Genomic DNA, 26,449 nt, shown 5'->3' with positions numbered 1-26,449 from the left:
TTGTACTTCAGCTTTGTATCCAGTGAACACCACAGGACAGGGAATGAAACATTCAAGCTGCAAGAACTAAACGGCCCATCTGAACTTTGTTATACACCCTATCATTACCTGTTACCTGTTCGGCTAATGACTTAGATATAATGACAATGGATAGTCAGCTAGTCTTATTATTAAACAAAACTATTAAATCATATCTACTGCATGTCATCTGTTGCCTGTTAGCATAACAGCAGCGTTCCGGCTTACAGCTGAACAAGAGTTCTACGAGCTCAAGTCATATCTCTAGTTTTCTATTTACTGGAGTAATGCACCATGTTTCCATTTTATTAGAATCTTATGGTATGGCAATGATTACTTCATATATTAGTTAAACCCTTGAGTTTCATCGTGGAAATCAAATTATGGCTCATGACAAACAATTTTTAGTTTCTTAGTCTTTATTATCATCTTATTTCCACTGGCAACAGACCATCATATAAGTTAAAGTTACAGTTGGAGTTTGGAGAGGTGGAGGAGATGAAATCCCAGAACATCCTGCCCACATTTTCTTGGCTATCTATGGGATGCATCCCATGACTGTCATACCTCCTGCATAGAAAATGGCTCTATGGCATCATCATCTATTCCAGATTTTTTTGGGACTTCTATTGATGGCAATACGCCCGTGATGCACATTCCAAACTGACACTAAGGGAGTAAACTGCAACTTTTGTTAAGGGGAATGTGTGACAAGCTGGGAGCGACACTGGGGAGGGATAGCTGCACCTCATCCCTTGGATAACTTCCTCTAACTGATTATAAAGGCCAAAGTGGTGTCGAATTAACATCTGTTTGAATGTTTTCTGGGAGATGCAGTGACTTCAAATTGTTGCTGTTAAGAGTTAACCTTTCCTGAAAAGACGAAAAGTTGGATAAGGATCTTTAACAGTAATGTGACTCGGACTGAACCCTCTCCTTCCTGCTGTTGTGCAGGGGGAAATAATCTGGAATAAATGTAAGCTCGCTGTCGCTCAGAAAAACTGGGTTTCCCTTAATGTGAATGTAATCAGAGCAAATACAGCAGGTAAGTGTTTGGTGTGATATTGGATTTCTGTTGACATTTCTAGCCAATATAGTCAAACGGTACCCAAAATAAGTGAAATCCTTTCACATCATGTCTCTCATGCAAATGCACCTTTTTGTGACAGACCATCAAAACATTTCAATTAAGGAGAGTTTCCATTAAAAGAGATGCATTCTAACTGTAACAACAACAATCCAACAAGCCCTTGTACTTACAGCACATCAAAAAAAAAATCTTGCAAAAAAAACCTGCAAAAGCTGGGCAGTTTTCCAGGGGTTATACACACTCTTTATTTACAGATTGTCAACAGAACTTGAAAAGATCCTTGTTCCTCTTTGTGCCATGTAAGTGTGCCATTTCCTCTGCATATGGCTCCCGCAGAGCGATACATATTTCATAAGGCTTAAAGCCGGAATTGCACTCTGCCTGTTTTATTAGCATTTTAATCCCACTGCAGATTTGCTACCCGTGCCTGAGCCTGGAGAGTACGTAGTTTCAACATAGACACCTCGCATGCTTCTTCTGTTGCTTTTAAAACATATCTTGTTGCCATTTTAAGAGGTTAAAGCACAAAAACACTCAAATGCGCAGGCGAATGAATTCATATGTTATTTGTTATTCTAGCAATCTAATGTGTTTTATTTCCAAAATTAGCTTTTTACTCGAAATAAACAACGCTCAACTTGTAACATGGCATTTAGATGTTTTCTCTTAAGTAATGGCTTTCTTCAAAGGGCGCTCTGTTGTCTGGTTGGTAAAGCTCATTTTTATTTTTTTAATAATCAGGCAAAAGATGAAAGCTGCTGTATGAATTCAAATTGAATTTGTTCAGTCATCCATTAAAACAGTTTGTCTGTCGCTCCAGCCACTAGTCCATCCTCCACCCCAACCCTGTCTTTCACTCTAGAAAGCCGTGTGGCAAATTGGAGCTCTGGCACTGAATGACAATGAGAGGAAAGGGAGGGAAAATACATATTGAGGGCACAGTGAACTTAAGCAATTAAATTAAAAAGTTATTAACTTTGGAAATGAGGGACACTGCTCTCTTTCCTGTTAATGCCTGGAGCCCTCCAAGTTGAAAGAAACACACCGAAACAGGAAGAGAAGAGGGGTGAATGGAAGAAGACATACATCTACGGATGAGACAAAAGAGACATGAGAGATTTTATACAAGAGGGGGAGTCCACTGCGGTGGTGTGCAACTGCAGTATTGCCAAAACCTTTACGGAGTGTGGTCTGATTCATTTCTATTTGTCTGAACCTGCTCACTTGATCAGTTACTAACCAACAGACAGTTACTGCCTTAAGCAAAAGACTGGCTCATTGCCACTCTCGACTTCTATTCCTATGTCAGCATCATTGTACAATTGTGAGCCCAAATTCCAAGGGAGTAAGAATCAAAGTTAATTAAGCTTTTGCTGTAGTTTGCACAAATAATAAGTAATGGGCTGACTACTAATTAACCCTAAGAAACTGCTTCCTTTCATTGTGGTAAGTGATATTTGGAACTATTATATAATTAGTACTGTTATATCAAGCATAACTAATAACTCCTCTGTATGATAATCATCCCACACTCAATGGTAAATGAAGCATAGCATTTGCTTTTATCGTGCCTTAGAAATTAAGAATATTTTTAAAACATTTAATTATGTATGAGGTCAGAATCAAAAGCAATGAAATACTAGTATCCAAAATGGTCTCTTAATAACAATGGCATAAATCATGTGTATTTTAGCATTAAGGATCAGTTTAATGTTGCTGATTTATTTGATAGTGTGAGAAAGCTAGCAGGTGCAGGCCCTTTTCTTGTCCATTTGAAAATAATTATTGAATTGTTAGCAATATTGATTATGTAAAATGGGAACGAAAAATAAGTTTCCCAATTCTTAGACATCTGGCATGAAAAACAAAATAAATATTTCAGATGTGTTTAAAGTTAGGTTTTTAGCCACTAAAATTTTCTCTTTGAGGGATAAGATACGTAACTGAGATGCAATTTCAGCGCTGTGCTTCTGCTCAGATATATATAGACCAGACGTTTCTCAGCAATGTTTAGGCTATGTGTTTAAAACTTGTGTATGCATTTGAAACAACTACAATGCAACAGCTGAAAAGATACTGAAACAATGTCTAAGCTAAGAGGACATGTCAACTTTCACTTCCCAAACTTGAATTACCTTAAATAAGCCATCCAGTTAGTCAGCAGCCATCTGTTACTTTTACATTAAAAAAGCGATGCTTTTAGGAAGGTTGCACTAAGGCCATGCAAACCGCTGCCTCTCCCCAACACGACTGTTGGGGAGAGGCAGGTGGTTTTGTTACTTACAACCAAAAAACACAGAGAAAATCTCAGGTTTAACTCTTTGCTTTTAAATGAAAACAAAATGACGGCTTCAGAAATGTTGTAACACGTCTGCAGTTTTGGATTTGAAATATTAGAGTATTTTACCAATTAGATATTGCACCATAAAGTTGATGCTGACTGCCACCCATTGGCTTTCAACCACATTAGATTTTTTTCTTCATACTTTCTTCCGTTTGCGAAGCCTTTATGTAACTTTTTTGTAACTGCTGTAATCCAGTGCTGGACAAATACTGCAAGTATGGTGAAAGAGTATGTGCATGCCAATTAATAATGTATAGGAAAGTATAATATCTGATGCACTGTGCTTCACAGAGCCTCTCATAAACAAGGGCAAAAAAAAAATCAGGCCAAAATCAGGTAGTGAAACATAAAATGAAGAATGAGTATCCGTTTGCCCAGTGCTTTGGGATCATAGATGTTGTCCAAATCTCATTAGCCAGAAGAGCCATGTCAAACAGGGGCAAAGTCGATGAGTTATGAGTTGTATGGAACAATACAATGCCAGCTGACTACACTCAATTCTGAAACGTAGTTGTTACAGTTATAATTAACTAGCTGCTCTATAAGCCTCAATAGGCTGCCAAAACTAAGAATGCTTTGAAGATGAGGAAGCACTTCAGCTACAGTCAGAGTTAGTAGAGATAATAAGGCTGGCAGAAAGAAAAAAAAAAAAGATAAAGGTATCCAGTATTGAGAGGACAGCAACTAAATGCAAGGCGAAATGTTCACTACTGACATCAGCTTCTGATAAAGCTCACCACAGATGGCACTGAATTCCAGTGGTTATGATGACTAATCAGGAGCAGATGTGTACCAAATTCACACCAGATGTTTTAAAATAAGATGATGGCCTGTCGAGGCCCCAAAGGTATGTCTATTGGAACTGCAGGGCAACAACAATGCATGTGGTCTGATTTCAAAACATAATTTCCTCTGTTCTGTAACACTCACGGAACAAAGCCTCTGAGAAGCAGCTCTTAAAAAGAAAAAAAGAAAAAAAACTTACCTTCAAAGTTTATTCCTCAGGCTATTTTAAGCTGAGTGAGATCACAGTAGGTACCTGAGAAGAGAGTCTCAGAAAGCCCAAAAGTGTCATCTTTGTTTCATGTCGTGCCATCTACCAATTAAACCATTTGTTTCACTCGCTGAACAAAGAGTAATGCTACGTTGAGATTATTAGAAGAGTGAACATTTGCTCAGTGTCCATTCCATGTCATACAGACTCATATCTTCTGTAGCTGAAAGGACACAAGATATTTCCATGCTATTCATTGTTTCATTCACATCTTTTGAACTGATGGACTATGACGCAAACCATAATGCTATTCTTCATAATTCTACAAAATGTACAAAATGATTGAGTAAGACAGGACCAACAAAGGGCGCAAAACACAGTCTCAGAGGTAAAGGTCATTTTAACAACCAATAAGATGATACTTTGGAGCAGGAAAAAAGCCAATTCTCAGTCACTTAGCCAATTCCCCACACCTCATCTAATACTATTAGTCATTTTTTTCCTTAACTAGGAAATAGCTTTTGGTGCAACCCTCAGCCTGATGCTTTAAAATGCCATATCATGAACAGGTGTTTGTTCATGATTGACCAATAAAGCAGTCTTAGTTCGACTGCATTTATCTTTAAATGATCTCAAATATTTAAACTTCAAATGATCTTTGGAGTTTGCAGTTATAAAGAACAAGCTAGATGATGAGAAAATAAAGCGGTTACTAGGCAACAGTGTCAGGAATGACATGACCATGAACATTTTGCATATAATATTAGATCATTTAGATAAGTGCCAGGTGATGGTACTTCGATGAAAAAAACACTTTAAAGTTAGATAACAGAAACTGTAACTGTTTTCACCATAAAAACAAATAATTCACTTGTTCTTTAGGCCTGGTTGCAAAGCAGGGGCGTCTGTAGCTTGAGCAAACATTCGGGGCTGTAGCCCAGACATGAAAATAATTTTTAACGGGGGTCAGGGGGTTTTTCCCCCGGGATTTTTTTAAAAAAGGGGGTGTTAAAATGAAAATTTAACACAGTTCATGACCAGCTGCTTAACATGTTGAATGCCGAGCTGTGAATGTTGGCATTCATGTTTTGATAAAATGCCGAGATCCATATATCCAAATGCTGACATTGTGTCTTTGTTAGCCTAATGCACAAGAGAGAGAGAGCGAGCGATTCTGTTGTCAAGAACCTGGGAGCTAATGTGCGCTGTTAGCACTTAAGCACTTCGTGGATACTACTGAAACGTGAAGATTGTGACGACGTGACAAATTTGTTTTGTTTAGATTAGCAGCAGCAGAAAAGCTATCAGGCTTGTGTTGATGATAATAATAAACTCCTGGACTATGTACAAACTTCCAAATGCATCGTTTTGTGAGTACAGACCATATTTGTACTACTGTAGAAGTTTGGTTTCATGACATGTGATTTTAGTGTGGTAATTTTGGAGATGCTGCCAGGGTCCGTCAGTGCTTGTACTAAGCTATTCGGGACAACTCTGTAACTTGGCTGATGTTCAGCCAATATCGGAAAAACTCCGGGTGGGCTACTTGGCTGGATGTCACGGTTCAAATGACCCTAGGGTGAATCTACTCCGAAACACTTTCTAAGGCTGCATTGAACGGTAACGTTGTGTCCGCTGTCATGTTGAATTAACACTCTACAAGCTTCGGTGTAGCGCATAGACGTCGTCATCGTCTTGCTGCCGCCGCCCCCCCCCGTTCTGTGATTGGTTCCCAAACTCTAGCAAAAATAAGGGCGGTGGTTTCCAGGCTGACTTTGCAGTGAGAATGAAATCGAGCGCAAAGCAGCATGGGAATTCCCAGGCTACTCTGGTGCTGCACTGGCTGAAGATTACTCAACACTTTGACTTCCTGTATAAAGCCCTCATGTAAACCACGGTATGCATTTGGATGTAACTGGTGGAGGTGGCTGACGCTCCAAAGTAAATTGTTTTTTGTTTTTTTAGATTAGCTAATTTGGACAGTTTAGAAACTATTAGTACAGCACTACCCTGTTATACATTTAGTGTTCTGCATGAAGACATAGGAAAGAGCGTGCTTATTTAATGTCCCCATGTATTGAGTAAACAGTGATCCTAATCTCAACATTTTTAACTGAAAAACATGATTTTAGTTTAGTTTAGTCCCAATTATGCACAATTCAGAGTGTACATCTATCATTAAGTAAGTGCAGTTGTTTAAAAGTTTGCAAATGTACGTCTTTATCATTACAGGATAGGGTCATAGCTAAATGCAGTTTTTGAGTTTGATATTGAATAGACTTGCCCATATTGAATTACAAATCTGCATGATGAACACCTGTCTGCAGCCTGTCTTTAGTCTTTACTACAGCAGCAACCTTCCTTTTTTGTGATCCTCACATCTTTCTGAGTCACTTGCTCTATTTCAGTTTCTTTCTAACTTGTAACTAACATTTGCAATTCAAATACTTTAATTAAGTTAATTATACAGATGGTTCAGATTGTGTTTGCCTATTAAATATATTGAAATTTGAGAGCAAGGTAAATCAAGTCTTATGGTTTTCACTGAAGTTATATGAATCGTTTTCTAGTTTTATAGCGTTTGCTGTGGTGATGTCTGCCCAGATGATAGGGAAGCTGACAACAGTGAGAGCACCAACATTGATCCAGAGCAGCACTGCAGAGGTGCCTCTGTTAATCTTTTGTTACTGAGCTTGTGAAAAAAATTGGTCACAATTGTTTGTTAGCTTCTGTTAAGATTGGAAAATAATCTGTGTTATGAACTGTCTCCAATTGATTACTCAGTGCATGTTTAATGTATCATCATATGTTTGATCCTGTGGGTTTTGCTTTCAAGTTGCAGTTATCCTAGAACACTAAAAACTTAACATGACATACCTTTAACCCTGTAAGATATGATAATACTGGGTGGCATTAGTTTGAACTATTACATTGAGAGAGTCACAGTACTCAGCAAAGATAAGAACAGTCTGGTCCTGACATTTACCAAGTGCCATTGAACATGTTAGAAGCTCAGAGGACACAAAACCTGTCAGTCAGTTCAGTTAACTATGGCGACTCCATCTATGAACAGTAGAGTTAAGGGTAACTGTTCTATATGTGTTACCACCATGTGTGTAGAGGTAGGACAGTGATATTTACATATTAGAGCTGGTTGTGATTTACTAGCTGGTCTGTTGTGGCACCGGCTTTGGCCCACAGCAGCCTCTGAGGTCCTGTGTGTAGAATTGTCTGCAAAACTGAATCACGTCTCTGATTCAATAGATTCAATTTAATTTTATTCATATAGCATTAAATAACAACAAATGTCATTACAAAGCACTTCAAAGAAGCAGTCTATTTCATGCAAATTACATCAAATACATTGTAATCCAATTATAATACATTTAAATCTAATTCATTCAAGTCTAATTCAAACAATGCCAATTAAAATAAAGATAAGGAAACCAACAGATTGCTTTAAATCTTCTTTTCCAGGCAGTGCGCCATTTCAGTTTCTTCTAAATGAATTCAACTTCAAATTGTAAACTTCTCTTGATACTCTTCTATTCTGTCATATCCTTTATCATATTCTCTAAACACACCAAGCGTTGCCTCGTTCATGATTTTTTTTTTTTTTTAATGTCACTGGACCAAATGATTTAGAACAAATTAAACTTGTCATTCAGTTTTTCCAAGGTGTGGTTTGTTGGGCCGGCGGCAACACCCATTCCGACATGCAAACGTCCCACCATTCTGACATCCCGCCATTACGACATCCCGCCAATCCGACATCCCGCCAATCCGACATGCGAACGTGCCATCATTCCGACAAGGCTTTCCATATAAGGAAATGTGTGTTACTTAACAGATAACAGTCACTTCTTTCGGTTCATGCATGTTTTAAGACATGTGTACAGACGTGATACAGTCTTTAAAAGCGTAATTAAAGCCTCTCCCCCTCTCTCTCTGCCTGTTATTCTTCAAAGCTTGTGATGTTTGAATGATATTAAATTGATACCGAATGATAATTTAAGGGTCAAATCTACAGTCAGACGGGAGGATCAGGTGGATGTGGGCTCATTTCGGTTTTATTTGCAGCACCGGTTATCTGTCATTGATGTCTGTAATTGCAATTATTTTTTATTTTTTCATTTATTTATTTATTTTTTTTCCCTTGTCCAGTCCAGCATTATGGCAACAGAATTGTAATCTGAATACCGTTTATGCTAAACACATTTGCTATGCCAAGGGAAGCTTTATGAATGTAAAGCTCCCCTTGATGCCCATCAACTCCTCATTTTTATTTTTGTTACAATATTTAACATGATATGATAATAGTGCCGAACCGGACCGGGGGACAGAGAGAGAGAGAGGGAGAGCGAAGAAGAGAAAAAAGGAAAGAAAAAAGGAACAGAAACATGAAGAGACAAACATAAAAAACAATGAAAAATCAGACAACCAGCTGCTACACCTGTAAAAACAAAACTGAAGACGATTCACGGCTTTTGAGGGGAATCCAGCCTTAGAAGCACCAGGAGCACCTGTAAGCAGACAAGCAGAGAACAAACACACAAACAAAAAAACAAAAAAAAACACAAGCAGCAGCAATCTCATATAATACACAGGTGACCTTAAACCACAGGACAGCACAACAACTGCTTAGTGAGCATGCTACTGGGCTAATGAATGTGTGTGTGTGTGTGTGTGTGTGTGTGTGTGTGTGTGTGTGTGTGTGTGTGTGTGTGAGAGAGTTTGTGTGTGTGTGTGTGTGTGTGTGTGTGCATAAACATGCAATACACATAGATAGTCCCACATAATAACCATGCTTAAATATCAGTGTATAGGGCCACAATCCCCCCCCCCAGCAATCAGAAGCAGGCCGAGAGGGCCCCCAGACCCAGGCCACCAACAGCCCCCAAGGAGTACAGAACCCAGGAAGCCCACCATAGGGACGACCACGCATCCCCCCAGAAGACAGCAGAGGAAGCCCCCGGACAGAGCCCCCACAAGCATCGGGCAGAGCCCCCCCGGCGACCAGAGGTGGCAGCCTACCAGCCCCGCCAGGCCCCCGCCACCCAGACACGGGCTGTGCGCCGGAACCGGCCCCCGCGAGCCCGAGCGACACCAAACCCCCCGGCAGGGGCCCCGCCCAACACCCGAGAGTGGGCCAGCGCCTGCCCCAGTGCCCCTGGGCAAGCGCCCCGGGAGTCAAGACGTGCCCACAGGTGGGTGAGGCCGCGAGCAGCGGGGAGAAGCAAGGCCCCCCCCCATCAGGAACAGCACAAGCAGGCCAGAGGACAGCAGGACCCAGACCCAGACCCAGTCACCCCATAAATCATATAAGAAAAATAAATAAATAAATAAATACATACATAAATAGAAAAAAAAAAGAAAAGAAAAAAAAACACATCCACAAACACTCGCACAGCACATGCATCCATCCCCCAACTCCGCTGGAGTGTGGCACAGTGGGCACATCCGGGGGCCAGCAGCCCCCCAGCCACCACAGACCCCGAACCAGCAGGACAACTCCTCCTCCTGGCCCCCCCCGCCCCAGGCAGCAACCAGGCAACAGGGGTGCGGGAAGACCCCCCCCCCCCCCCCCGGCTCTTTGATATTTTCTAATAGTGAGCATTTAAAATTGAGGGGCAAGCAACCTTGTGGAACTGGGAGCGTGGCCCTCCAGGCAGCCTACATACCCAAAGAGCCCCGCCCACCAGATACCACTCAGTGCTATCACCCCCCAAAACATAATGTGTGTGTGTGTGTGTGTGTGTGTCTCATGATTAGTGATGTCTAAGGTCTAATTAAAACAAGGGCGGGGGGCTGCAGAGTGCAGCAAAGGGGACCACCTACGTGGACCCATCCGCTGCCCCCCACAGAACACACCAGCCCTCAAACCCTACGTTTGTGAATGTGTGCTGTGTACAGGAGCCAGAAGGGAGAGGGGTATGGGGGTCTAGAAGACCGGGGGAGAGAGGCTCCCCTGGAGAGGGCAGCCAAGGAATGGCTGCAATATGTAATTGCAATTATTAATATTGCATATGATGCCAGCATGCAAAAGACGCCTGGACTGTGTGGAGAGCTCCGCTCCAGCTGGCCGCTGTGACACGTTAAAATCTGACACTGTATTTCTGCTTAATCTAACATGTTTCAGACTTGCCCGATTTACATTAACACCTGTATTTTGATATTTGAAATTCCAGGGGATTTTGATAATAATTTATTATAGTTGGTTTGTGAGGTTGTGGAGTTCCTCCACAAAGCATGCACATTTTCTGCTGAGAATAAGCAAAGCTTGGTCCTATTATGTAGATGTTATCCAATAGATGCCGGCACCACAAAGATGCACTGTAATGCCGGAGAAAAAACATGAATGAAAGAACTCGTCTTACATTTTTTAGTCTGAAGCCCATCCGCTCCAATCTCGTCTCCCAGTGCAAGGCTTCAAAGACATCTCTGGGGAGTTGCATGAAAACACACAGTAACACAAGCCTTTTCAGGACTGCCGCGGAGTCCCAAACCAGCCAACAGAAACAGAAAGTTTCTCTCCAGTTATTTGTTTTAAAATTGGTTCTGTTCATTGGCATGGGATGATATTTGCTCTCCATTTACCTGGCCTCACTTTTGTCTCCCACCTCACTACTGCACTTTCTATTTGTTTTACTTCTGTTTGTTTACCTCACTCACTTTCTTATCTTACTGTTGCTTCATCCTGTCTTTACCTTTGCAGTAGTCTCAAACAGAAGAGCATAAATCATGTCAGAGGGTGGAGTTTTGCCAAGTGCAATCCTTTATACTGACATACTGTTCCAATGCTGTGTCTTTTCCATCTTATATCAGCTTTTGTCCTCATTAATCCCCTTCATTTTTCCTCATCCCCCCAGTTTCCTTTGCTATCCTCATTATCTTCTCATTATATCTGCTTTCCCCGCCGCCACTACACCATCACCCCTGGTTTTTCATCCACCAACTCTCCATTTCAGCTTAATCTCTAGCTTTCTGTCAACTTTACATATCCGTGTCTCTTTTACCTTTCTTGACGAAAGCCTATTTTGCATTTTAGACCGTTTTGTTTCCTCCTTGTGCTTTGAGAAAAATACAGCTGTTCCTCTGGTTCTCTCCCATTCATCTTTAGTTGGTGACATGAAAGTGTTTTTCCAGCTTGTTTGCTTTGATTCATTTATTTTTGTCTTACTCTTTTGGCCTTTTCTTGTCTGCCTTTTTTTTTTTTTACTCAGGAATGGGTGACAGCCACTGACCTGCTCATCTCTTTGGACAGACTGAACACCTTTGGGGATGAGTTTTTCAAGGATGCCAAAGTTTTGCGCTCATACTTCTATGCCATTTCGGATTTTTCTGTGGGTGGCAGGTAAGGCAAACTCAAAATGGTGCCCTCCAAAACACTAAACTTTCTAAAGTTTAGTGTCTAAATGTTTCTAAAGTAAATTGAATGGACAAACCAAACCCTAGCCTTAAAGGGATAGTTCGCCTCTTTTGACATGACGCTGTATGACATCCCATATTAGCGATATCATTTATGAACATTGACTTACCCCCCGCTGTGTCCTGTGAGCCGAGTTCCAGCCTCGTTTTGGCGCTGACGAAGGTAGCGTTGTTTAGCCCCAGCTAGTTGGCTGGGGCTAAACAAATAAAGCGTCTTGCTTCTGAAAACAATATGCGTTCAAAAGAGTAATACATTTGCATCACAAAATCGTTGTGCATGAAAAAGTCAGACCTCACATCGCTTGGCGCTATTTTTGCCTCCCTTGATATCAATGCGTCCAGCCACCTAGCGATAGCTGCACCTGTTACTGTGTTTACTGCTCGGAAGTAGGGGACTGCTCGGTCTGCTCTTCAGTCTGCACAGTTTACATTGGACGCATTGATATCAAGGGAGGCAAAAATAGCGCCAAGCAATGTGAGGTCTGACATATTGTTTTGAGAAGCAAGACGCTTTATTTGTTTAGCCCCAGCCAACTAGCCGGACTACCTTCGTCAGCGCCAAAACGAGGCCGGAACTCGGCTCACAGTACGCAGCAGGGGGTAAGTCAATGTTCATAAATGATATTGCTAATATGGGATGTCATACAGCTTCATGTCAAAAGAGGCGAACTATCCCTTTAAAGGAAGGCATATTGCTTTAATAAAGGCGATCCTCAGCTATGGTCATGAGATTTGTTTCAAGTTTCAAGCTTTATTGTCACATACATGTAAAAATGGCACATCAGTCATGAAATTCTTCTCAGGGCCCCCTCAAAAACTGCTTATAACAAACAAAAAATGCCCCTAAGTGACATTTAGTTAAAAATTAAAGTTAGAATAAAGAATAGAAAATGATAAATGGAGTATAGAGGGAAAAAAAAAACTATATACAAAGGGGAAATGATTTGGCTAGTGACCGAAAGAATGAGGTCAAGGATACCAGCAACAGAGATGAGTTTCCTTTAGAGGACGGCCAGACTCAGCTGATGTGGATGTGGCATTTGATAAGGATGCCTCCTGGTTGCCTCTCTTTGGAGGTTTCTCTGGCACATCTAACAGTGAGGAAGCCCCAGGACAGACCCAGAAAACGCAGGTGTGATCACACATCTCATCTGGCTTGGTAATGCCTCGGGACCGCCCCCCAGAAGGAGCAGAATACCGCTGGGGTAGGGTATGTCTGGGTTTCTTTCCTAGACCTGTTGCCTTGGATAAACGAAAGATGATGAATTGACTTTGCTATTTTTGGGGTTTTTACAGACGTTATGGTTAGTAGTACTGCATGACTGAAAGGGAAAGGTTAGGCAGAGGGTATTCATTCAGTAATTTGAATCTCAGAAAATCGTATTTTGATGATTCAGTGTTACTGTGTACAACCTGTTTAAGTCAATGCTGACTAAATACTTTTCCAGTATTCATTCAATACCAAACTTTTTTTTTCTAAACTGTAATTAAGATTGAATATTTTGGATTTGCATACAAATCAGAGATACAGATCTGATTTTAAGATATCTTCAGTATGCTAGTTAAGTAGTTAAGTATAACGACTAGTATTGCCCTCTCTACAAAACATGATGCATATTTGCTTTGTGGGTATAATTTTCAGGGTCAGGGGGTAGCCTTACAGACAGACTGCAATATGCAGTCAACACTGCAATCCTGAGCTGCTTGCTGTCCGTCAAGTTGCTATCGGATGAAAATAAACCGCAGTAGTCGCCCATCCTCCTTTGACTTCTTTAGTTTTTTTTTACTCACAGTAATAAGAAAGGACGTGGCACCATGGACCATGCTATACATTGGTGCTGCAGATAGAAGTGGACGATTAAGTAGTTGAGATGAAGCCTTCAGAGGGAGTGTAAACTTGATCTGACACCTGTCATAAACACTTAGGATCACTGCAGCACCATCACAAATTACCCACCGATGTCACAACACCTGAGGGACAGACCCACAAAGCAACATGCTAGCTTTATACAAGGGCATTCTGCGCAGGTACACTTGCCTTTACACCACACTGCTTCACGTCAGATCTGCATGTCAGATGCTGTGAAAGATTTGTCATGATTTCCTGAAGAATATCAGTACAATCGTAATTTAAGATAGACGGCTATGATGTAGTAGATGTAGTGACCTCAAGGTTGGAGAAAGAAGTTTGTGTCGGGAAGGTCATCCGTTCAATCTGAGACAGGAAAATGAGAGAGCTTTTCCCACGACCTCACCCTCAAGCTCAACTGCTTCAGGGAGCTGATAGCTGACTCGCAAGTCAGACAGTATCCAGAACGTTGCTTCTGGGTGTAAATTTGTAGAAGTTATAATGTAAACAAACAAACAAAAATAAAAGAGTTTACTTCAAGAAATAAATCTTAAAAGTTAGCAAGAATCATAAGCGAAAAGCATTATCACCTCATTCTCATTCTATATGAGGTAACAACATTTTGCCCATAGATATTTGTAACTACATGTACGTTGCTTGTACACTCCAGATCCCCTCCTCTTAAACATGTCCACTGAGGATTATCCCACCATAAGTTTAAAAAAGGTCTAATATGTGGATTGGAGGCACTTTGGAGTTACCACTATGTTGTTATCTCAGTGACAACAGAAATAACTGGGTCTGAGCCACAGGCAAGCTTCCATGTGGTTGTAAGGCAGCTGACTAAATTTGACAGAGCTTGCCACCGAGCGACAAGGTTCTGTGCCCTATCGCAGCCACTTGACAAAAATCAGCAACACTGCCAGGAAAATAATACACACACAGGAAGGCATAGCTGCCACCGGTCTTCAGAGGAAATGATCGACTTTCTACATATGGAGGGAGCAAAAACGTAGTGCTTATTGTGTGAAACCTGACTCAGAAAATAAAGGATCATCACCCAAGTATTGTTTTAAACATTCTTAAACACAATGAAGACTCAGTCAGAACCTTGTGTATCATGGCATTGGGCACCCAAGTTTGATGAAAATTTCCTCTTCAGTGCAAATGCAAACTGAGAGTGTTTTTGGAGAATGAGAACGGAGAGGAGGGCCATTCAAAGGTTTGGGCACCCCAGGAGTTTTGAGCTTTAGGAGGACTATTGACGAGATGTCATACTATCATTTTTTTAGGGCGTGTGGCATATACACAGTCATCACATGTGTAATTCAGGCAATTTAAATTTAAAATCTTTATATGCTTTTTTTTGTTTTTTTTATGAAATACTTGTTCCAACAATCAGCAGGGACTGACACCTTGAAACAGCTATGTGAAACTCTTATGATTAAAATACAGTTTTTTATATAAGACTGTAAGTTAGAGGAAAACCTTTCCCGTACCTTACAAATTATTTGGACAATAAAAAGGAAGGGAGGAATTGAATAAAAAGCGCTCTTCTCACCTCTTTGGCGGGAAAGGAGGGGGGGTGTTCTTAGATCTTGTTTTGGGCTGTTAGGCAGGTGTTGTATTCACTTGCAGTCAGAAAATTTCACTGGTAGAAGGAACCGTAGATGAAAAATATCCGGAAATTCTGGGTGCAAAAACTCTCTGTAAGGTAAAAATGCCTTTATAAGAGGTTAATGACCATAAACACACCTAAAAGTCAACAATAGATTACCTCAAAAGATGCATGCTAAATGTTTAGCCCGTATGGCTCATTGCTCATTAGCATCTCATTTACACAAATATCTATGGATAGGCTGTGAGCAGTGGATGTGAACATCTCACTAAGAGTTGTTCCTGTGAGAAAGTACTTGAATAGTAATGACTTGCTGTGATACTTGCCCAGAGGGGATGGGGGTATGCTCGTTTTTCGTGCTATGTATCCTTTGTTATTTTGAAACTGAAAGAAATGGAGATAAAAAAGAAAAATTCATCGAGCAGCATCAATAAAGCACTGTGTCATCTTTTATTTTTAACAGGCTGACGATCCTAAATATTCTCTTCCCTCAGTGAGCGCTGTAATACAAGCTTCTTTGTTCTGTGGCGTGGCTGCAACTTACAGTGTGTTTTTCATGGCATATTTCTATTACATGGTACTTTCCACGATGGTATGGTAAAGTATAGTTCAACTCAGCACAGTGCTTCTATGCTTTGTTTTCCAGTGCACAATTTAACCCCTCGACATGTTAGGATCTGTTGTTTATCACTGCAGCTTGTGTGAAGCTGCGGTAAAAAAACAGAGACAAGACATACATTTCTTGTGTGTGTTTCGTACGCTGCATTGATTGAGCGACTTGTAAGTGATGTGCATAGAAGATTATAGAATGGCTCGTACACTGAAGGAATTTGCAACAGTCTCTTATGGCGCTTTTCCACTAGCTCGGCACGGCTCGGTTTGGTTGTGTTTCCATTACACTTCGTGCCTCCTCGACGTGGGCGGGGTCGTCGTAACACGGCTGCACGTGTTGCTGCTCACCCTGTGGCTTTTTGTCGCACAGAAGGCAAAAGAAGAGAGCCAAAGAAGACTCCTGGCCGCCAGACAAAACAGTATTGAAAAGTACTGTAGAGCTTCAAAAAGACGACGGCTGTGTTTGAAACCGCCTACTACATACTACATACTTGAAAACGGCATACTCATCGATCAGATAGTATGCAGAGCGTTTACACACAGTGCACTTCACTCCTAGCCTGGCTCTCACGCAGACCCTTCGTGCTTCGTGCATCTTCGTTACACTTCGTGAGCTCGCACGAGGGTCTGGGCGCGCCGTGTTGAGCCCGAAGTCTTCGGTTACCCCATAAACGGGCCCGCCTCTATGCCTAGATCCAATCACAATCGTGGGGCGGGGTGTTAACAAGTATGACGTAGCATCCGGCGCGACAACGAACACAGTCAAACACAGTACGACAACAACAATGGCGGCACGGATGCAAGAGCATGGACTCAGCTTCGATTCGGCGGTTTCGACGGTGTTATCTAAACTACCACATATCAATTCTTTAAAAGAGGAGCATTTACCGCCATTGCCGGACGATTAGCTGCTGCTAGCTCCTGCTTTGCTCGCTGCTGTTGTGTTTTGTTTATTTTCCACCACAGACCGAGAGACTGGTCGCGCTCCAACGCGTCACGTCCGCTTTCGATATGATTGGTCGAAGTAGTACGTGACACACACATTGAATTCTCCAATCAGGTTCGAGAGGTTTTTGAATACAACCCCCGCCTACTCACAGCAGAGAACAGCTAGGCAACCGACACATCCATCTGCGTGAGAACCAGATTACTTCACTCCTGCCCGAGCCGAAATCAGCCGGCCTGAAAAGCTGATTTCGCTTAAGCTATAAACTCTGTAAATATATAACTTTAGCAACATTTGAAACATTTACAGGCGAGAAAGTAGTCATTTAGACCCCCAAGGTGTTGAAAATCTGACAAAATACCGGCTATTTACAATTTTGTTCCCACGAATTCGGCGCTACTAAAGCTAGCCGCAGTGAGCAACGCACTTCCGGTTATGCCGTTTTGACTGCTCTCGTCCCGTTAACGGAATTTGACCGTTCAAATGGCGATGGGCGACGTCACGTTACGTTGCATCTTGGGTAGTTTGAGTGTGACAAGTAACCTCATGATGAATACTCAACATTTCGGCGAATCTAGTATGCATCTAGTGTACATCCGGGAACTTAAAAAAGTATGACTAGTAGGAATAGTAGGAGAAGTAGGCGGTTTCGAACACAGCCGACGTTTGGAGGTAAGCTAACGGTTGCTAACGCTAGCCTTTGTTATCCGCGTTATTACGCTTCCAGTGACGACACTCATCGCCCAATCAGTGGAAGGCAGTCGGCTGACGTCACGTTTTAGTAACGCTTCGGCCCGCTTGGAACCAGGGCTGAGGTGGTACGAAAAATCGTGCCGGTTGCAGTTACAGCGTGCTAGTGGAAACACGCAATAGCGCGCCGAGCCGAGCCGAAGCGAGCTGGTGGAAAAGCGCCATAAGTTACCTTGTGCTACCAACAATGGAAACTAGCAAGCAATGCTGTATGATGTAATGGAAAAAAGCCAAATGTGCATGCAAGTCACTGCTAGGCAGGTTGCTGCCAGACTTACAGATTTTTTCTTTTTTTTTTCCACTGAATAAACCTCATTCATCTACAGGCTCCCCTTTAGCTTACCAGTTTGAGCATGCACCACAAACCAAGGCTATAAGTCCTGACGGCTGAAGTTTGATTTTAGCCTTTTGCTGCATTTCCTCCCTGCTTCCTCTCTCCATTTCTTCGTCTATCTAGAACGCTCACCATTAAACAAAGGCTTGTAAATGCAACAAAATTATCCTGTTTAAAAATAAATAAAAGATTTTCTGCCCTGTTTTTCTGACACTTTTAAGTACAGCACAGCTTGTGCCTGTTGCTTTTTCTTGTACTGTTTGAGTGCATTAGCAGTTGCACATTGATTTAATCTCAGACCAACTTTCCGCCCGTGAGAGATAACAGGGAGGGACAACTCCTCACAGTGGAAATACCTTCTCGGTTTTCCCCTTCCATTCCATTCACTACATAATACATAATTGTGTAGAGGAAAGAAAAAGAGTAGGCTTCAGGATGGACTGTGGTTGCAGTCTTAACAATGTATCCATGTTTCCCTTAGATGTAAGTGTAACGGTCATGCCAGCGAGTGCACTGAAGGGGAACAGGGTGGCCTGTCCTGTGCCTGCCAACATCACACAGTGGGAGCCGACTGCCAGAGATGTCACCCCTTTTACCAGGACAGACCCTGGGCCAGGGCCACTGGGGACTCTGCCAACGAGTGTTTGAGTGAGTAGTTTGATTCTGGGGTTCTGTCATGAACCCGCTGGGTTCAGCCATCTGGAAAATCCACAGGGCAGTGTTAAATTCAAGTGACAAGCTCAGGCTGTCTGAGGTTGTATAAAATACATCAGTGCGCCTGACCTTCATCACTATGGGGAAAAAAAATATTACAGTCTGACAATCAGTATGGCCATCATGTCCCAACAGAGACCGAACTTCATTGATTTTCATTATGCTGTAAACCGAATGATATTTTACTTGGAATTCAGCTTCACAGATTAGTTTGTCTGCCACCACTGTAGAATAATCCGTTTTTGAGCAGAAACAAAAATAAATTCAAATTATTTACAGGCAGCAAAAACTGCTACAGTGTAAAGCTTTTGAATATGTTCACAAGTATTGGTAATAAAAGATCTTTAGAACGTTTGTGTATTTTGAATCAGGTCCTCTGCATAGATGTTTGCAGGCATGCTTCCATCTGTGCTTCTGTATTCATAAATTAGAGCATTATACAGTTTGGCTCACAGCACCCCGCGCTTTTAAGGAGTTCTGCCAAGGAGGAAATGTAATTGGCTGAGGGATAAACCCCCCCAAAAATGAAAGTGGCTCACAAATTGTAATTATGTTTTTACCTGAATTCTGTTGAGCAGCAAGCTTGTTTTAATTACTCTGAGTCTTTGTTTCGAGCAGGTGACATAGTTAATAGTCTACTGCAAAAAAAACTTCATCAATTTTCTTCATCATAAACACTTATGTATAAGCAGCACAAAATATGAAAGCGTGAATCTGAATCCTCCGAGTAACTGCACATTTCTATCTGATGCTGAACAAATTTAGACTGTGTTTGCCCCAGCAACCTATCATGTCAGTCATATAAACAGACACCATTTTCCTTCGGTGTTTGGGCAAAACATTTGGACAAAAAGGCATTCTTTCATCCTGGTTACTACAATCAGAAAATCTATATCAAGGAAATTAAATTAAACGAACAAGGCGAAATGTTTATTACAACCTAAATGAAATCTCTGGACCAAAGATTAAAGTATAGAACTCATAAGCTGTAGATATTAAGTTATTTTATGCGTTGAAAAAGGTATAATAATCTGTTTTATTACATTTCATGTGCTTTGGCAGAAATCACTGGGGGATAGAGGATCTAGACCCACTTTCTCTGGGAAAAAAAATCATTAAAATACATAGAAAGAACTTGTGGGAATTAAACTGAAGTATTCTAAAGTTTATAAACATTAGTTTCTGCACTGTTCTGTCCCTCATTGGTTTGATCCACTGCTGGCCATCGTTAAACCCCGGCATATAGCTTTAGGTACGAACCTCTGGTCTGGAAGTTTGTCAGTAACAGCAGACCTCAAGCCAGCCATCAGAGGTTAACCTAAAACATATAGATCAATAGAACATTTAACATTTTAATTTCATCCTTGCATCAAGTTTGCTTTTCGTGAAACTCCATCACTGTACCTCACTGTTGGTAGAGGGAAATCAAGCTACCCAAAGCATGCATGTTTGTGTCGACAGGACCTCTGTCCACAATCATAGATCATCATAACATGTGCGATTTTGGCTAACTTTATAAAAAAAAAAAAAGATGGTTGTCTAGAGTAAGTGTTTTGGACTGTGATAAATCGGTAAAAACCTGATGATTAACAGTACCACTTTAACAAAAATATAAATAATATGGATTTGAAAGTGATATAGGTTGGAATGAAAAGTTTTCTTATGTTCTCTTTTAAAGTTGCTTGGGAAGTAAAGTATTTTTCTGTGTTTCTTTTGCTCTTTAAAAGCAGCATTCAGTGCAGACATTCAGCAGGTTTGTACAAGCTAGACATCTTGTGTGTTAGGGTGCATCTGATATGTTTCCTGATGATGACTCCATGTGGTATGATGTGCATGTTTTGTCACGATTCAGGTTTGGGCACATGCATTGTGCAGATGATCAGCTCTTCATCCATGCAACAAAACGAATGTAGCCAATGCAAATCTCTTTAGTTTTTACGTGACAACAGCAGCATGTTATTAGAAAGATGTCGCTATTCTACTAAACGTGTGTTTCCAATCACGCTTCTTGTCACTGAGGAATTTTTAATTCCTCCATTATTCATTGGATGTACCCAGTCATCCTTGAGGACTAAGATCGGTCAAAGCTTATCCCAGCTCAGCGTGGCTACACATGTAGTGATAACCAGTTAATCAGCGGACTCCAAGAGAAAGATAACCATGCAGATGAATTAGCATGGACTGCGTGTCTCCATACAAAGGGAGGAGACCAAAACAAAGGCCCAAATTGGCTGGTACTTCGCTTGTAGTGAAGTGACAGTGCCGTCATATTGTCTTTTTCTGCTGTGGCGAGTATGTCACGGATCCCTGGGGTTTATGGAAAGATTTTCTTTTCAGGGGTGAGCAAAGCTATTAGTCACGATACTGCCTAAAACTTTCTTTTAAACTCTCAACTCTCCAAGTAACCTTTATACAATTAAAAAGTGAGATCTGAGTTTTCAGCCCAAACATTTGAATAAAAAAGATATTCCTGTTGGGTTTTTTTAAAGCACAATTTTCCCTCTTTTTTTAAAGCTTCATTAAAATGCTGCAACGTGTCTTGGTTGCAGCTGTGATGGTGCCAGTACAACATAGTTTAGTTTGAAATCTTTTGGGCAATTTTCAAAAAGTAGAGGCTTCTTGACTTGCAAATACCAAACTGAGAGTTGACTTTTAGTAATAGATATTACCTCAAATGTGAATCCAGAACAGAAAACATCTTAGATAACTGCTTCAGTAGATGTTCTGTTGGATGTAGAGCCTATTTCTTTCTATTAAAAGTAATTTACTACTCAATTCCTTTTTTCCTCTCATTGTCCCATTTCTTGTAATTGATGAAAAAACCTTTGCTCCAGCACTAACTACTGCACTTCATGGAAAACTCACTAGTTGCTTCCCTGCTTTAAGTCTTTGTGCTAAGCTAGGCTAATTCCATACTAGCATTTGCTCTGCATTTAGCATTCAAAGTCAGGACTTGCTCAAAGCCAGTCTTCAAAGACACCGACCATTCCTTCTAAGTTATATAAAGTTAATATGCCAGTTTTGTGCATCTTTAACAACATGGTTATATTTTATTTTAAATATTGAACACTGAGAAAATGATAAGGACTCAAATAATTTATTAGCATATTAAGTGAATATATAATATATACACAGTACAGATAGTTAGGACAAAATACTGTAACATTCTGTCTAGTGGTTTCTTGCAACAACAAAAAAAAAGGATGCAGCAACTGACTGATGCAGTTCAACATGAATTTTAACTATTGTGAAAAAATAGGGCATGTTAAAAGGTGCTAATTAGTCAAAAACAAACTAAATGACAATAATAATTCCAAGTGTCTCTTTTAAAGATGGTTTTCACTGGTCCTCGTATGGCAGACGGGAATAAACTATAACAGATTTGTGACCTTTCGAGAGTTTGAAAATCACAGAGTCTATCAATAAGACAATAATTAGGATAAATCCTGAACTTTGCAAAATAAGCATGCAGTGACATACAGCTGATAAACCACTTTCGTGCATTATCTGGCTCATCTTGTTTTCTTTTGCTTCTTTAGCTGGTCAAATAGAGGCTTTCTCTTTGATTTTCTAATGGAACTTCATGGATAAAAATCATATGTTTTAAACACATTTGTGGTTCGTACTTCACATGTGGTGTAAATAGTATCAAGCAGAATATGTCTGAATAAATATTGAGTGCTAATGACAATAATAATGATGAAAACATGCTTCTGTACAAGTAAATATATCTAATATCTTTATAGTTTATTTTTTGAAGACGTCGACATTACAGTAGTTTAAGATATTAGGTTGACATCAGCTTTAAATTTGAGGCTTCTTGCCTAGAGCAAAAGGAATAAAAGAAGCTTCAGGTGTCAAAAAAATAGAAGAGCCAAATCCAATTTGGATATTGGACTGCTAATATGCAAACTGTAAATAAATAGTTGACTTAGTGTGTATGAAAGTATTGGAGATATATTGGGATGTCATTCTTATCAGGATTCTACCCCTCTGAGACTTTCCCCCGACAGGCTGCCGTGGGTCTCCAATTTTCAGGGTTTGCTTGATGTAGTAATTGGTTTAGCCTGAGGCTGTGCCAGTAGGGTCTAACTTTAACTTATTACGCCTGCAGTTGTAGCTGGGAGATCACATTCTTGAACGTCAATAAAGATTCATGATACTGTAGATAAATCCAATGCTTATCATTGAAGCTTTTCTAAGGCACTCCTGATACTGTTTGGAGTTTAGGATCTGCTTTGTGTTATTCTCTTGAGCTTGTGTTTTCAGTTTCTTGTGGATATTTTTTTCAAACAATAATGGATTGTGTATGGACTTCAAAAACTGTCATTTTGGCATTGGACAGGTTTACCTGATCAACTAAATTATTAACTATATATATAAAATTGTCTAGTTTTTTTTTAGAATTGCAGAGCTTGAATTTGGATCTGTAAGTTAACTAGAATTTATCAAAGCACTTTCAGCTAGCCTCTTCTGAAATGGTCCAAAATGTCATAAAGAAAATTTCCGATAACCCTGCTGTCTTTTAAAGAGGAAAAGTTAAGTGAAATCCTTGTGTGGTTTAAAAGCAGCTACAGGAAGTTTTAGCTGACTGAGGATAGCACTGACTGTTGTGCAATTCACTACTGTAGACATTTATATGGAAGATTAATTGAAGGCAAATCTTATCCGTATCTTCACTCCAGAACAAACAAAACATAACAAAGATTTCTCCTTTTGAAGAAATGCGAGGTAATAGATAATTTGCATGTCAATTTCAGACATGCTGTGTGAGTAAGACAACATTAAAGTATCTGGAAAATGAGTTGAACTGGGTAAAAACTCCTTAAAGGGATATGCCACCCCCAGGCCAAATATAGTGTATCCCCGTATCCCCGAGACATAAATAAGTGTGTAGGAGCGTTTTCCTGGCGACCCAGGCATTGTCCGAATCTCACAGCACTGACCACTGCTTGGTTGCGCAACACTCAACACTCACACAGTAATTAGAAGGTAAATCAAGTAAATTAATTCACGTTGGGCGAAATATTTCGAGTGGCAACGCTGGCGACGCTAGCATGTATGTATTACGCGCAACCAAGCAGTGGTCAGTGCTGTGAGATTCGGACAATGCCTGGGTCGCCAGGAAAACGCTCCCACACACTTATTTATGTCTCGGGAATGCGGGGATACACTTAATTTGGCCTGGGGGTGGCATATCCCTTTAAGGGAGCAACAAAAGTCGATTGCAAGCTCTGCTGCCTGCAGAGTGAGGTGGTTAAAAAAAAAACTGAGTGGCAGTTTCTGCAGTTACTGTAAAGCGCTAGCATGTTTTAATTTATTTGAAGCTTATGAAATAACATAATTTACATATGAATAAATTACTGAGCAAATGTCTGCTTGTTGAAGCAGATTAACATGTTTGTTTCACTTCAATAATGTTAAAAAGATAAGACATTTGTTATGTTGTTAATTCAGCATTTGTATGAGGTGCAAAGGCTTTCATCATCCAGAAGTTTGCTAAGTGACCCTGTCAGCACAGAATTTAAGTATTTATCGGCAAGAGAAACTGTGGAACAAAACAATGCACACTTTTTGTCCTATGGGAGTTTTAATGTTGCAGTGATTTTGATGCAAAGCAATAAGTCTTCATCTTCACCTTAGCTGTCACCAGTTTGTGCACTGAAACTCAAGATTAAATCCCTTTAGGATTGATCAGTCTGATAAAGGTTCGCAATATCTTTTACACAATTTAAAGGAGAAAAAGTCAATTCCCGCACACACATCTCTCACCTCTGATTCGATTTACAAAAAAGGATGACGTTTCGTGGTCCCAAGGAGAAAGGGCCCTGGGACCCGAAATGTCAGCCGCCTTAATAAATCAGTCAATGCAAAGGTGAGAAGTGTGCGATTCAATTGACTTTTCTCTTCAAATTGGACTTCTGAGGGTGATTCCTGCTAACACAAAAGAGATTAAGCAAGTGGTGTTCGTGGTGCCTTCTACACGTCAATAGTTATTTCACAGCCATAATAAAAGAAACAGTTTAAGCTGTCGTACTTTGAGCAGGTTTTGTAATAGATTACATTTACCCCCCTATTTTCTGACAATACTTCCAGTTTTGCAGTTTATTGCACAAAAACACTGATTTCCTTATCAAGCCTCAGTCAGTTCACTTTATTTTTTACCCTCTGCAGGCAAGTGTTATCTCAAATCTCACAAGATATCTGCTTTTTCAGTTTGAATGAGATGATGAGGGAAATTGTGTGAAAGTTAAACTACTAAAATGTCTTTGACAGTCCGCCATCGATTTTTACTCTTAAAGACTTCAAGGTCTAAGTTACAGTCAGTATTTCCATCTCTCCACTGTTCAGGGTCACAGCTGTCTTTGGCCTCAAAGTGGGTTCATCTAGCTAGTTAGTCCATCAAAGGAAGTTTCTTAAATCAATACACAAATCAGTTGACAAAAAAAAAAAAAGCATTTTGTGGTTTAATGGGCAAGCTGGATAGAATGAGCTGTAGCTTGAAATTTAACCAACAAATGTAAGAGAGATATCAATGTTTTATCAAATTCTTGCCAAGAAAGTGAACAAGCATATATCCTAAAAACATTTTCTTTATTATAAGCAGTTGGCCCCGCTAACGTAAATGTATTATAGATTACATTTATGACTCTTTGCTGTATTAATGTTAAACACACATTAAACATTGAAACATGTTTCAAATCACCTGTCAAGAGTTTTGTATGCATTACTGCAGACGCTCGTTAGATTCTTTAGGCAGTTTTTGAGGTTGTTACAGTCAGGAGTGCAAATGCTTTGTTTAAGAAAAAAGAAAAAGACAAACTATATCATAAATGTCTGATGTGTAGGTCAGGTAGAGGTCCCATTCATCTATAACAACACATTAAAGGTCATATAGATGTGCAACATGACTCCTCACCAGGCTGGTTTATCACTGTTGGTTTCTTGGCCAGTCTGACATCTCATTCATCCAACAAATTAAATGTAAAAATGAGAAATCATTATGCCTGCAGGGATTGCGGTCCCTCTCTACAGCGTATTCTGCAACAGTACTATAATATTATTCATATAAAGGGCAGAAGACAGTGAGACTGCGGTTTGCATTGCCTCTCATGTAGGTGAAGCATGGCAGCAACCTCCTTTACCCTCACAAAAGCATTGCCTGCTGCTAAAAGATGGCTGATGAAGAAATGGCCTGTGTATTGATTGGTCAGATATTTATAGATTGAATATTGCTAATAGTATGGGGAAAAAAAAAACTATAATAGCATGGTATAAAATTGTTAGCACTGTCACTTCACTGCAAGACAGTTCCTAGTTTGGATCTCAGCTATGGCCTTTCAGTGTTTAGTTTGCTGGTTCTCCTCATCCATTTACGGGCTGATACTGGTTACTGCTTCCACGGTTCAAGGACATGGATGTTAGGTTAATCTGTGATTCTAAATTGGCCGTAGGAGTGAGTGTGAGCATGCATGATTATCTCATCTGTCTGTGTGGTCCTGTGATGGACTGGCGACATGTCCAGGGTGGGCGCCATGCTCTTGACAGATGACAGCTGGGTTTGGCTCCAGCCCTCCTCTGCAACCCAGAGACAGGTATGGGAAATAGATGGAAGGATCAGTTGCCAACCCAAATGGGATTTTAAAGTGACCTGCATGATGACGGTCTACACTAATGTTTGACGTCAATATTAACAGTTTGTAATTTGATCTCACTATTCTACTGTCCACTGCTTTTGTCCATAGTTCCAGT

The 26,449-nt window shown here is 40.5% G+C and overlaps 1 protein-coding gene across 1 annotated transcript in view; it reads left to right on the top strand.

Moving 5' to 3' along the window:
• Positions 1-26,449, top strand: part of lamc3 (laminin, gamma 3) — a 123,907-nt gene that overhangs the window by 19,453 nt on the left and 78,005 nt on the right. The window contains exons 3-4 of the mRNA XM_075455921.1: positions 11,670-11,800; positions 18,465-18,631. Coding sequence (XP_075312036.1) covers positions 11,670-11,800; positions 18,465-18,631 — 298 coding nt within the window. The remainder of the gene's footprint in view (positions 1-11,669; positions 11,801-18,464; positions 18,632-26,449) is intronic.

This window comes from Odontesthes bonariensis, chromosome 22 (assembly GCF_027942865.1).
Source record: "Odontesthes bonariensis isolate fOdoBon6 chromosome 22, fOdoBon6.hap1, whole genome shotgun sequence".
In the NCBI taxonomy this organism is placed as follows: domain Eukaryota; kingdom Metazoa; phylum Chordata; class Actinopteri; order Atheriniformes; family Atherinopsidae; genus Odontesthes; species Odontesthes bonariensis.
The sequence above is the reverse complement of the archived record's forward strand: the minus strand, read 5'-3'. Positions and strand labels throughout refer to the sequence as shown.